The following is a 14,159-nucleotide window of genomic DNA, read 5'->3' as shown; positions in this document are numbered from 1 at the left end:
TTACAAGAATGCCACAGTTTAAGCAGAATTTAAAAGACTCCAATGTGGCCACCAGGGCCGTTGAATGTGGCTTTAGTCACAGGCTAAATCAAGGAAATTAAGATAAAAATGGTTTGATTTGTCTCAAAGACGCCCGAGACGCTGAATTCCCCAATATGAACTTAAACCTTGAACATACAGGTAGAAACATAAAACTTGAGCTCTGCATTAAACTCATCCGAAACATTTTAGGAGCAGTGGGTTTGCAGTTAAGCGCACAAAGTGTCGCTCAAGGAGGGGATTGAAACACACCTCCCTTCTAGTTAAACAACGACCCGCTCTACTCACTGAGCCACAGACGCCCTGAAGATCATTTCATTTAACCTTCAACCTACCAGCTCGGGTCCAAGCTGACACAACAAGTATACCTTTTGTCAAATCTTACAGGTGCTTTATTTCATCATTACTTTTTCAATCAATTTGTTTTGAATGACTTCATATCATTATTTTCTGTTTAAATTAGTGCTCGTAAAAATAATAATGTAATACCTATATATTGGGGTCGTGGGGACATCAATCAAAACCTACTACCAATAGATAAATAATGTAAAGTTCAACACACTGTCAGGGGGTAGGGACTCTGTCATTTTGAAGGATACAGGCACAGATGCAGCAGACACTAATTTCCTTGTGTGTCTATTTTCGTTTAATATAATATGCAAATTAACTGTAAGTTCTTTCCTTCAGATAACTATAAATGTTTTGAGAAGATATCATTTAATTATGATGGTTGTTTGTACTGTGGATGGACATGTTTTATGTAACTTATGCAACAATCTATGGATCCACAATATATATTTATACGTATGAGGGTGATAAATCTTTTGATTTACACCTACATCCTAACTTTGACTAATTATCTGAATGCAAACCGAGGCCTACTAGGCGAACGTGTCCTGAGGCTGAATCCTGTAACGCAATAAAAAAAAAACACCTAGAGCCATAAAGGATGGGGCCGAGCTCCGAAATGTCTTCATCAGCAATTTAAAGTTGAATGAGATACGATGAAATACAGGAAATTGAGCGTGAGGAGGGAAAGGAGAGCGGGGTGGGGTCGCAGTGACCCAGCTAGGACACAGGTTGATGATAGAAAGAGCATATAGGCATAGAATCATAACCAGGAGAGTGAGGGCCTCGTTTATTCTTAGGGTCCCCAGTCAATAGTCCTTGTATGTTAAATGTTGGTAGTTAGTTACTTTTCTAAATAATCCAAAACTTGGACATGTTTAAGAACCGGAGCCAGACGTGTACGTTTCACCCTGATGGAACTCCAACCGTACCTCATCTTTGATGTCCTCTTGTTGTTGTGCTGTGAAGATTTCCATCGCTCCCATTAACCTCATCATCAGCTCGTCCACTGTCGTATTGCCTGAAGATAAATAGTGTGCAATTTAATATTTTTACAGACACATACACAGTAGATGATGTAAAAAGTTGTAATTACCTTGAATAACATTTAGAACTTCATTGGATGTGCGTTTGCCCATGACTATGAGGAGCAGGGGGAACTGGTCTGTCTTGTATGTCCTTATAGTCTGTGTCACCACACTGCCAAAGTGCCTCGTACACATGGTGAGTAGTCTGGAAGACAAAGAGATAATATTCAAATTCTAATTAATAGTTATTTTGGAGCACATATTTAAAAACCTGTAATTTAAAAGAAAAATACATAGACCATAAAGCAGACATACATGCATGTACAAACAAACATGTTTACAACGTAAGGAAAAGGAAGAGCATACTTTTCTACTTACAACTGCAGTAGAAAAGAGAAATACACACAACTCGTGGCAGGAAGGACTTTAAAACCAATTCTGCATTTTCTTATTCCATCAGAGTGACATGCTATCTCAATTGGAACCGTAGATGAATTAGTATTCTTCACCAGACACCCAGAATTGATAGGGCAAGAGAGGATTTCTTATTCCATTACAAAGACAGAACTTTTTAAATTAACATTTCAGAGAGGGAAAAGGGTAGCAGCCAGCCGGGGCGCCGCCAAGCTCCCTGTAAATGTCATAATATTAATGAATGGCTATAGACTGAATGCAAATATAGATTAGCTTTTTCTCCCGCCTTTTAATAAGATCTACTTTAATAACTGGTTGGTAAAATAGAGAAGTAATGGAATGGATGGAGGGACAACGGGTCAGAGGAAGAAGATAGATGGGAGGTATGCTGTCTCGGGGGGGGGGGGGGGGGGGGTAAGTCATTAAAATATGAAGCCAAAGCGGAGGGAGCTACTTGCAGACTTCTCAAACTGTGAAATGTAGTACTTGGGCTCATTGTGGTGCTTTTAGAAAGTAATAATCGTACCAATATGGATGATGGACTGAAAGATCAGGGAAAGATACAACCACAGAGCTTAAAGCGGAACTGAATTTGAGACGTTTATGGAAAATGACTCAAACGTTCAAATGCTGAACTTTGAGTGACTGCTCCCCCCACCCCCTCCCACCCCCGTCTTGCAATGAAAAAGTGGGGTCCCCGAAATCGTATTGATCATTTCGTCTTGACATTTGTCCCTGTTCAGACCTCGACCCAGGCAGACCATAACAATAGCCGAGAGAGAAACTCTAACCTGTAATGAAAGGCCAGGGAACAATGGACACTAAGTTGAAGGGTAACCCAATCTTAAATCTACCATCAAACACAAGCCAACCTCTCTGGGTTTATATCTCAAAACTAAGGATGTCAGTCCACCACAGTATAAAAAAATTAAAAGTTAAAAATTTTCATCCCAACGTAAAAACTACTCGGCCAGTAAACACAACATAAACTGGAATAACAACAGATGTGCTAAAACCAAGATATGAAGCAGTTGTGAATCCACCTATAGAACAAGTATGGACACAACACTGAGGGCAGGAGGAAGTCAAGCTACTGCAGAAACCGAGGTGAACAGTTCAGCCCGGTCTCATCCATCCATAACATAACATGGTGAAGAATGCGATCTTTAAAATCCTTCAGGGGTAACTAAATGTAGAGAAAACACCTGCACTTAACATGCAACTAACCGCTCCGGTGGTTAATGTGATTGACAGCTTCTAATTTGTCACCAATTCCATCTTCATCCCTCAGCGTACACCCAGACAGCTAAAATAGTTAATGTTTCCCTGGACTGTCACATCACATTTCTTCCCATCAACGTGGTGCGTGAAGATGTGAGTAGACTGGTTAGACCTGGCATTTGCTCCGCTGAGCAGCTGACGCGTCAGGCTAGTACAGTAGCACAGCAGGGAATGTTTGTGCCAGCCACCTGCATGGGCGAAAGTATGGGAACCGGATGCTCCGACTGCTCACTGTGTCATACACACTTTGTTTCAGAGCAAACATGGACATGTTGTGATTTGAAAATGACATTTTGTTCTCCCTCTCAAACCAGTTATGGCTTCAGGAAGGGGGATGTCAAGAGGAGAAGTCAAGTGTACTTTACTTAGTTTGTGCTGTCAGTGGTGAAGACACTAATTTACACACAAAGGGCGTTAACAACCACATGAACACCTGGGTTTCTGAGTGATTGTACACTGTCATATTATTGTTGCAGGCCCTTGTATGTGGTTGACGGTCCAAATCTCTACAAAAGAAATAGCAAGACAATAAAGTAACTTTATTAGTTTATGTTTTAGAGGTGCGCCGTATACAAACACATGAGCATGGACTAAAACGTGTAGCAGATTTGAGGAAGCATGACCTACATCTACACTAAAAAGATCTACTTTAAGTGTGTTTATCGTTTCAATATTTGCCATGTGCAATGACAATACAGCTCCTGTACGATATATCAGATTCATTTCCCATGGGTGACAATTACACCGGCATCCAATCAGCAGAACTGCATTTATGCATAATTAATCAGTTAACTGAGAGGCCTGTGAGAATAGAGAGAGCGAAGCAACGGGCACATTCCAATATCAGCAGGTTCAAATCGCACTCGCACACAATCAGGATACCTTTCTAACAGCCTGTGTGATTGATGCCAATCACCAGTCACTTTGGATCAACCAGAGAGCGTGAGAATACAGAGAAGTGTGTGCGAGTGTGTGTGTGCACATGTGCATGCATGCGTTAGCAGCAAAGCTGTGACTAGCTGTGTGTGATGAAAAGCTCCAGATGTTGCCTGCCTTTTAATGTGCAATAAAAAGGCTCAGCTGGGGCAAAAAGCAAAGGCGGCCAATGGGAGAGAAAGGAGAGTGGAATGAAGGAAGGAGGGAATTTCGTTAAAAGAAATAATGGAGGGTTGAGGTCAGGGCGAGTCTTTCTTAAATGGCTGCTACCAGAGGGCAGGCTTAACTCTGGAGGTGTTGGGGAGTGGGAGAGGGTTGAAGTAGTGGGATAAAGAGTAGGGAAATAAAGAGAGATGGAAGGATTCGGAAGGAAAAGATGTAGCAGAAACCAGAAGGTAAGTAACGGTAATGAGCCAAACAGCTCCACCTTTACCTCCAGCTCAACACATCAACCAACAGGGGATCTGATCGTCTATCACACATCGCAGACTAAATTCATTATCAAATTAATTTCCAATATTTTAATATAAAATGTCCTATCCAGATAAAAATAGTAGCAGGGCCCGTGTAATAGGCAGGTGTCACACAGACCTGCCAGCTACGAACACGCACTGCTGAAGCTGCACCAAAAGTTGGACATAAATGGAGAGATAGAGATGTTTGGACTCCGAGGGAGTCCTTCGTCTCCCACTGACCCTCTATTCAGACAGCTTAGTAAAGATTGCCCAATCAGGGGCCTCACTATGCAAACACAACGCCTTTTGTTAGCATGCAACCTCCGAGCTTCAAAAACAGAATGAAGTAGAAGAGAGAATGAGGGGACGGAGATGCAGGGTGTGAGCAATGGAGTGAGAATTGAATGCCAGCAATTAAGGAGAGGTCCACACAAATGTGAATCGATTTGAAAACGCTGTTTATGTGTCAAATGAGGTTCCATCCACACTGACATTTTAGATCATTTTCTAAAAGCTCACCGATCACACTGAAATGACAAAACACAGATGTCATCATCAGCCTTTTGTCGGCTTCGATTGTTAATAACTATATAACTAAGTGACGGGGTGGGTCAGTGGACTAATTAAAACTACATTAACCTCCTGATGGAAGTATAAAAAAAAACCAATGATACTAGAACAAGATGGTAACAGCTTCCTTAACAGGGTATTCTAGCAGTTTGCGGAGCCCTCCCCGCACAATCCAGCTCCTCTCTGACTGAAATGCATTCAATATCCCTCTTTATTAGATACAAGCCAGTATGCAAACAGTCCTGTCCTCCAGACAGTAAGTCACACATACATAAAACATAAGGATTAAACATGCAGTCAGGGCTTAGAGCTTCAGTCATTGCTCTTCTTTAACTTTACAGTTGGAGATTGCAATACTAAACATAGTATGATTCTGATAGGTTCCAGGATCTCTGAGGGGTCCAGAGAATTAAATAGTTAAAGGGCAATTCAATTCCTTAAACAACCTGGGTCTTACAGCTTTAGTCATCATTTTGATTGATTCAAAACTGTTTTCTCGCTAGATTCATGATAAGACTCAGACACCAGGGAACAGAGTAGAATAAATACCACTGGCTTTAATACAGAATCCATGTGATATTGCAATTTGAGATATGGGTAATCATTTAGCTCAGAAAATCAACTTTGTTTCTGGAAAGAAATGCTGGCGCTTTGTTTCACGTTATATGTGAAAGTATTCATGACATAAAAATATATTAATGTGCAAATTAATCGAAACACCCCTGGTGTGTGTAAAGGCCTTTAAACTCTTAAAACTATCTGGTTCAAGAGACTTAGCAACAGGGACTGACACAATAACAGGAATCCGAGATACTACATCCAATAATAGAGCACAAAAAACTGCAGCTGTAAAATATTCTTAAGATAGAATCCATATTGTCTGGCAACAAAAATTAAAGCTAATAAGTGACACAAAGGTAGTATTTTAAGGCCAAACTATTGTACTTACTTAAAGTTTCTTTTACAGGTGTCCAACAATAAAATGAACAGAGTGTAATATATGGAACAAGTCTTGTGCAAGTCCAACATGTTTAGGTTGAGAAATAAACATTTTTTAAAGAATAACTTATCGCACATCATACATTTAGTAAACAAAAGAATGTCTTGAACTTGTGTCTTTAGTCATATCACAACTGAAGAGTCTAGTAAATCCAGCGAGATACACAAGAGATAAGGGAACAAAACACAACGTGCGTAACGGATAAATCCTGCAGCTCTATGACCAGAAAATAATCAAACTCTAATACCTGGCTTTGTTGGCTTCTTTAGTGACATCCCAGGCCCATGTGATGAAGTTCTGGCTCAGGTAGGAGACAATGGAGTCGGCGCACATCATTTGAGAGCAGAAGACGTTGCTGAGGACACTGTCATCATTGTGGAGGTAGATGGCCAGCAGCTTTCTCTGTGGAGCAGAACAGAAAAGAAAAGAGGAGAATAGAGGTTGAAAACAACTGATTTCATACGGATATTTTTGATGAAGTTTTTTTTCTCATTGCGATTTGATTTATTGTAAAAAAAACAACGAATAGTATAGTTAGATCTTTATAGACAGGAACAGTTACAAATTGGATGACAGACTTTAATACCTCAATCAATAATAATTTGTCATTGAAATGCTAAAAAAACAACTATTGCTCGCAGATCTGTGCTGCTCTGTAGTGTGAGATCTGTCAGCAACAAGTGTGTGTCTCATTGCTGCAGAGACATTTCCACATCACATGACCATAAAATGACAAGCAGGACCATTGGGTGCAGAGCCAGCATGACTTCTGGCAAAACAGCAAATACCACGCAAAATCAAATGGAGAGCGGTGTAAATAAAACTCTCGACGAAGATATGGACAAAAACAAAACAGACAAATCACTCTATTTATTTTACACCAAATGCCAGCAGCCTGTTCAGGTTAGCAGCGTCAGGGCCAGACAATATTGACGAAGCTCCAAATCCAAGGATATTGACACCATCATATAAGCCTGGCAGATTCTCCCTACTGACAATCTAATTAAAAAACAAACACACCCACAAACATAAAAGGTTCCAGGGGACAATGTTGGAAATAATGCTCTTTAAATTACATGTCACTTCTCATGCTATATACGAATAAATAAGAAAAACTCTCTCAGTCGCCGCTTACTTCATTTTTAACCATGGCTGCGGCGGGAGAGTCAAAAGGTCTGTTTCTCAGGAGCAGTAATCTAGGCTACGTACGCCAAAAAGCAAAAAATCTACACAGGGCGTAAAACGTGGAGGGAAGTGAAAGGAGAAGTTGTGCTATACTGTGGCCTGTGTAGAATAGGAATGGGAGAGCACTGCTGTGTTTGCTCAACGATTAGTGCTTTAGAATAATCTCCAGGGCTCCTAGAGAGAAGGAGCTGGGGACTCATTCATTGGGCCGATTCAACGGCCTGAAAAGATTAAACACTCATGCTGAGAAGACAAGCAAATTCAGTCTTGAGAGAGGAATGAGTGTGAGGGGAGGGAGAGTCTTACAACATTGAAAAAAAAAAAAAAAAAAAAAAACCTGATACACGCTCAAACACAGACGTCCTAACACACATGCGCAGATGCACAAACTTTGCTGTGTGGCACCCACAACTTGAAGGACTCACACACATGCATGCTCAATTAGAGCAAGTGTAAAGACTAATCAAAGTGGGCATTTTCGCCAACTGAACTCCTTCATCTTAGTTAAACTGTCCATACCCCTCTGTTCCCTCTCCGCTTTCAAGTCAGATCTGTATTGTATTGCCTGTCTGAGCAGGGAGGAGCAAATCCCTCAGTTCAGCTAAATTACTAGGTCCAACCTGAGCTAGATAGTGACCCCATAGCCCTTCCTCACACCTGTTCACCGACATCTAAGCTGGCTTTGTGTGTGTGAACGAGACCAAAGATGTCACACAATGAACAGTGTTCGCATCGAGTCAGCCTGAGCTTCTGATAATAATCAAATGTTCCCCGAACTCTGAAAGTAGACTGATAGTTCAGAGTTTTAGTCATTGCCACATTTATTAGATAATACATAATTAGGAAGTCAATATTTTCTCATTAAACATAACCTCTTTTCACTGAACTTTTGTATTATGGTGTCCCTCTAAATGAGGCCTCTGCAAAGAGCAATGTCTGTGGTCAATACAACTGATGTAATGAGTCAAATTGTTACATCAGTACCACATTTCATGTCACCTGCCAGACATCAATGTCTATATGATTAGGAATACAATTTGGAAAATTCTCTGTACGAAATTTTTTTTACATTAGAATAAAGTTAATTATAGTTAAACAGTTAATGTAGTTGAATTATAGTTCATTATAATTAGAAAGAATTTTTCAACAACTAAGAGAAGTCATAACATTTCAGTATTAACTCTGAACTGTGATGATACTACCCTCCAACCATAATCAGGTGTTCTCCACAGCCATAAAGGAATATTAATAATGATTCACTGCTGATCAACATTGCCTTCCGAATGCTAATTTAAGATTACATTTTTCATGAACGGTTGCTGTATTATAGGCTGCGTCTGAAATAATTCTAACATTATTTACATTTGCCACTTTAATTGAGCGTCAAGCGGAAAAACAGCTCCGATAGCACAGCACTACTTATTGCTAAAAAAAACACAATGCAACCCAAACTAATCCCCCTCCCCACAAGCCGGTGTCATCCTAGCTGCGTGCCAGCTGTGGAGATCACACTGAGTTTAAGGTAAAGCTAATATTAATATAACTAAAATTAAGATATCTTGTCTCATATTGCTCTACCGTACATGTCATACAGTTTCAAATTATTTTTATATTAGAAGTTTCTTCGTGGGAACTCTAGGACTCAGGTTTTTCCTGACAGAGAGCCGATGGTTCAATCTGAGGCGCGTCTTCTGTGGATGATATTTGTATCACGTCCCAAAGAGGCTTTTAATCACAGCTATAATATGTTTAACAGAATTCAGAGGAGACCAGTGAGTGAGATACAGACATACACAGAAAGGTAGAGAGGGACGGAAGGACAGAGAAGTCCAGATAGTGATTGTTCTACAGATGGCCGTCTGAAAAAGCAAACACTTCAAAATGAATAGCTCAAATGACTGATCTAATGACCCCGAACACACAGTGGGAAAACACATTCAGATCGATGACCAACCACACAGGAGGCTCTCCACACCCTGCTGAAAACACATTACGTTGTTATGACAGAAACGGCACCAAATTAAACTAAACTATTAGACTAAACTAACCACATACAGTATATTCAGACTTTAATTCCCTGCATTTTTACCAACACTCTCCATTGATTTGACCCTTAATCCATCTATTTATGCATGAGAGTAACCATTTCTGGTTTTACAGTCCTCGATCTGATAGATATACGTACATCTGTGTGCCATTCCGATTTACCGGTGCTCTTTCCTCTTGACTATGCAAGGCTATTGCTGGGTTTTTAAGCGGCTACTTGGTGCTGATAAATCCATGAAGTCCCCTCTCCAGCGAGGCTATGAATTTTGATGTGTCTTTGTGTGTGGCTGACAGGAGAGAGGATGGGAGAGCGGAGCAGAGTGGGGTTAGAGTGATTAACCACTGCGTTGATGGGGATTTAGAGCGGATCGTGGTTAGTGATGGGTGGCCTATCTCTCTGTACGCTCTGACTAACCACTGATCCCCAAGAGGGTTCAGCTCAGCTCAGCTCAGCTCTGCAGCCCAAAGCATTTTCATTAAGGATGGATTGAGTCTATCTCAACAGTCCCCCAACACACACCTTCAGAAACACTTCATCAAATGTAGTGTTTTGCTTAGTGATTAGCCTCTCCCAGGCTTTGAGAGAGTGAGACTGATTCCTCTGTTTATAAACCCACCGAGTAGTCCCGCTTCAGTCAAATCTGCCCTTTTCCAATATCCCCTTAATGAAGTAGGCTTTTTTTTTCTACGATGGAGGACACAACAACTAGATTCCTTTTCAAATAGAAGCAAAGAGCAAAGGATGGGATGGCTGGGTAGATGGAAGAAGGGGCTGCGTAGTCGCGCACATATGCTACTGTGTAATGAAACCGTCAAAAGCAGCATGTTTTGGCCTGTCGTCTAGGACGCTTGTGACAAAACAGGACAAACACAAACCAGATCAAATAGCTTCTGTTTTCATGCTAAATTATTTGCACATATCCAGCTTCACTAAAGCCATTCTAACCACAGCACAGTTGGCAGACTAAGTCAAGCTCACCCAGAATAAAACTAAATACAGTGAAAATGAATACTATTTCGCCCCTGCGCTATGTAGAGCATAGTGGTACATTACAGAGTGTGTGAGCACCAGGGAGACGTCGGCCATATTGTGCTGGCTTAAGAGAGGAGATCAGCTGTGAAGCAGGCAAGAAGCCAAACTTCTCTTTATGCTTTTTATTTTTCTGCGTATTTCACACTCTCCATCACCTACCCTTATCCTGCAACCTCTAATGCCTTTATCTCTCTTTCCTCTCACTCAGGAACAAACTGAGTGAGAGGGCTTTCACTTGTTGTACCATCCTCGCCCTTCAGACCACGTTCTCCGTTTTGTGCCCCTGCTTTCATCGATTCCACCCTCCCTCCCTCCCTCTCTGTGCGCTTGGTGATCTGAACCCCCCTAACATCTTGCTGTGTCCTCACAGTTTAATAAGGCTGTAATCCACACAAGCTGTCAGTTGATACAAGCATCCTTAAAAAGGACAAAAGCCAAAAAAATAAGCGGGGAAAGTGGACAGCTAAAAATAAAGCCTCAGCTGTCAGGGTGAAAATGTTATGAGGGTTTTGACAAAATTATATCAATGTGGCTATAAAGCCTTCCCCACACAGCATGACACAAGTAGTAGACAAATAACAGTAAACACTGTATGAAAAATGACGGAAGTCAATACAGCGTTAATGCCAACACACTGCAATTGAAGGCTGATTGAAAAGTAGCAGTTTTAATTTAATGTCAATGATATATGCCTGTTGGTTGAATTAGTTTTGTTCCTCTTTTTCAGTTCAGTTTGTGGTTGGCATATGCTGTTATGATTGTTCAGACTCTCTTACCCTCTGTGGAGTTCTGTGAGTCATGCAATCAATGATTCATGACCTCTTTTAGAAATATTGCTAATTGGCATCGAGCCTAATATGTCCTGATTTCAAGTTGTTTGTAATCATCATTAGGCTACTTCAGAGTTAAGTTATTTTCCTCTTGGTGTTTGTATTGTCTCTCACCTCAGGTTTGTTGGTTCAGACCAACAATAAATTGTGTCAAAATAACCTCTCACGGGACAGCAGGAGCGCCAATGCAGCGGGTTCCAGCAAAAAGGGGATATTTGGCCAAAGAGTTTTATCCCGGCTAAGCGTTTACCACAATGCAATATTTACACCATAAAAAGTTGAATGCAGTTTTCTCCTCCATCTCAATGTTTAACAATCCAGGTATCACATCGATACACTGTTAATGCAACGGGGTATTCTTCCTGCAATGTGTGTGCTTGCACATGTTTGACTGACTACTGCATTGCAGTATGTTTCTGGTGTAACCACCAACAGACAGCTACACAGACTGACTGGTGAGTATTGATAACAACCAACATCCCTGACAAGGTACCCCATTCTAACATATAACATCATTGTGTGTGTTTATATAGCACTTTTGATAACTGGTATACACAACTCTTCACACCAAGAAAGATCCATCTACAATTTACTGACGCCTGCCCTGCAGACTAGGCATGTACAGGAATTGGTCATAACACTGGCCCCTGGCTTAAAATTCCCACCAGCTCAGTAATGTAGGAAAGACATTAGAATCGCAGCATCTCCCTTGACAGATATTCATCTGAATGAATAATACCCTGATGAGTCCTCCTCTGTGTTGTCTTAATAAGCAAAGAGAACTGTAAAAAAATAAAAAGCAGGGCTGGCATCAGTGCTCAAAGACAAGCCCCCATTGGTAACATCAGTGCCTCATATCTTACAAAGGCAACATAAAGAGTATGACATAAAAGGGGAGAAGAACAATAGGATGTTGTTACCCATTATAGTTTCTTGATAAATGAACAACCTTATGATCCCTATAAGGCACAAAAACAGTCAGTCAGTCAATCAGCTTACTTACATCTCTGGCTTTGCCATAGAAGGCCTCTTGAGACGCTGCCTCCAAAGAGCCGATGAAGAACATTGGGTGGGTCTCTCCATACCTAAAAGGACACGCAGAGCAGACAACCAGTACACAAACACATTGTTACATGCCAGCCTTCTTTGATTTCCAATTACTTCGAATCAAAAACGAGAAGCACCTGACACTTAGCTCACCTTGAAGAAAATTCGGCAGTAAAGTGCAGTAAGGCATCAGCTTCGTTCTCACTATTCTCTGGCACTGTGAGGGGACAAAAAGGATGGCATGGTCAAGATTTGAGACACATGTCACTGGCATTTAATAAAATACCTGGAGCTGAAATTAAGCTGCTCCACTGTACTTACTCATAGGTGATTTCCGACAGGTAGAAGAACCCATTCCAAACATCTCTGAATCGTCTACACCAAACTCTGATGCATCCTCAAAATCATCCCCCTCACTGTCGCTGACCATATGGACATCTGCACACTGTAAACATAAATCATTCGTTCATTTACCGACTCATTTCAACGGAAGTAATAGACAGAAGCATTTTGATACCGGGGTTTATGCGTTAGCATGTACACACAGTGCCCGAGGAGAAAGCAATCCACAGGAAAGAGTGTGTGTTTATACCTCTTCTGTGGGTTCCTGGGAATTGGCTGGTGAGGACCTTCGGCAAACACTGAGGTGATGGCAAGGATAGGTGATCCCGGAGGCAGCGAGCGTCATCTGAAGACAGGGAACATAACGAAAGAGTGATTAACAAGACAAGGCCAACCAGTTGTCTGAGATCTTAGACCATACGTGAATACAAGTGATTGAGTCCTATCAGTTCATCAAGGGGTGTGAGTGATGGTCATTTTCTTACCAAAGACAGAAAAAAAACCTCTACATTACATCTACATTACAGTACTAGCATCTCAAATATCATGAGATACTTTAGGATTTGTTAAACACAGGCTTGATCATCTACCTAATAAGAGGAGATTCTTGATGAGGTTTCTGCACACCTGCAGTAGCTGTTAGCGTGATGGTGGTTTGCAGTAAGAGAGCACTTGACTAATGAGCTCCCAAATCCAAAGCCAGGATGGTAAATGTCAGCGTTCAGCAGGGACTCATTACAGCTGGTGTCTCCTGGATAAGATCCCAAGGGACGTCAACAATACAGGCAAAGCTGTTGCAGGACCAAAAGTGCAAAACTAAAAAATACCCGCTTTTAAAAAGTGGTGTGTCAGATTTAAGAGTAATTCCCATCATGTAACAACGGGGGAACCAAAATACAACTTCAAAGAAGTGACCACTGAGAGCAGGACTGGTGACAATCAAACCGTGACTAATAGAATGAATGTAGTGAAACTTGTCACAATAATGCAACAATATATTCACTGACGTACTAATTGTTTAGAGCAGAGCAGAAAGCCCAGATGCAAATACTTTTCTGGGAGAGTGATCTTCAACACAACAGGGCTGAGGCAGGGTCGGCAGGCTGGGTGTGATAAGAGGCAGAGAAGCTGCTTGTCCCCTGCAGAGGTCCTGTGATCTGCTCCATTGTCGGCTGCTAAGACACACAAAGAGCAGCTGGACTTGGTTGAATCAGGAGACGATTACATGCAACGCCAATTGAGTCTGAAAAGGGCGACACAAGACCGCAGGGAGTTTCTCTCTCTCTCTCTCTCTTTAAAACAGAGCGGTTTCTCATGCTGGCCTCAGCTTCTATAGCAGGAGAGAACAGTGTAACCACTAGACCTTGTCAGCAACATGGACTTACTAGTGATTGCTGCTGTGTACCTGGCACTGATAAGAACCACCATATCTGACAAAGTGCCACACCGTCTATTATTTTCCATCTCTGCACACTATGTTATCTTTTGAACGTTTGAAAGTAAGTTAGCCGCAACCAAGAGACCAAAATATTTACACAAAAATAAATTTGGACAATTGTGGCTGAGCTACATGCGTGACTAGAGGCAACTAGTGTTGCGCAATAA

General features: G+C 41.3%; 1 protein-coding gene across 1 annotated transcript in view; it reads right to left on the bottom strand.

Moving 5' to 3' along the window:
• Nucleotides 1-14,159, bottom strand: part of faf1 (Fas (TNFRSF6) associated factor 1) — a 60,068-nt gene that overhangs the window by 17,692 nt on the left and 28,217 nt on the right. The window contains exons 9-15 of the mRNA XM_034531206.1: nucleotides 12,805-12,900; nucleotides 12,534-12,657; nucleotides 12,366-12,429; nucleotides 12,169-12,250; nucleotides 6,319-6,473; nucleotides 1,484-1,620; nucleotides 1,320-1,408 (exon numbers count right to left, since the gene is read on the bottom strand). Coding sequence (XP_034387097.1) covers nucleotides 1,320-1,408; nucleotides 1,484-1,620; nucleotides 6,319-6,473; nucleotides 12,169-12,250; nucleotides 12,366-12,429; nucleotides 12,534-12,657; nucleotides 12,805-12,900 — 747 coding nt within the window. The remainder of the gene's footprint in view (nucleotides 1-1,319; nucleotides 1,409-1,483; nucleotides 1,621-6,318; nucleotides 6,474-12,168; nucleotides 12,251-12,365; nucleotides 12,430-12,533; nucleotides 12,658-12,804; nucleotides 12,901-14,159) is intronic.

The sequence above is a fragment of the Cyclopterus lumpus genome, chromosome 4, assembly GCF_009769545.1.
Source record: "Cyclopterus lumpus isolate fCycLum1 chromosome 4, fCycLum1.pri, whole genome shotgun sequence".
Classification (NCBI taxonomy): domain Eukaryota; kingdom Metazoa; phylum Chordata; class Actinopteri; order Perciformes; family Cyclopteridae; genus Cyclopterus; species Cyclopterus lumpus.
This window is presented reverse-complemented; position numbering and strand designations above follow the sequence as displayed.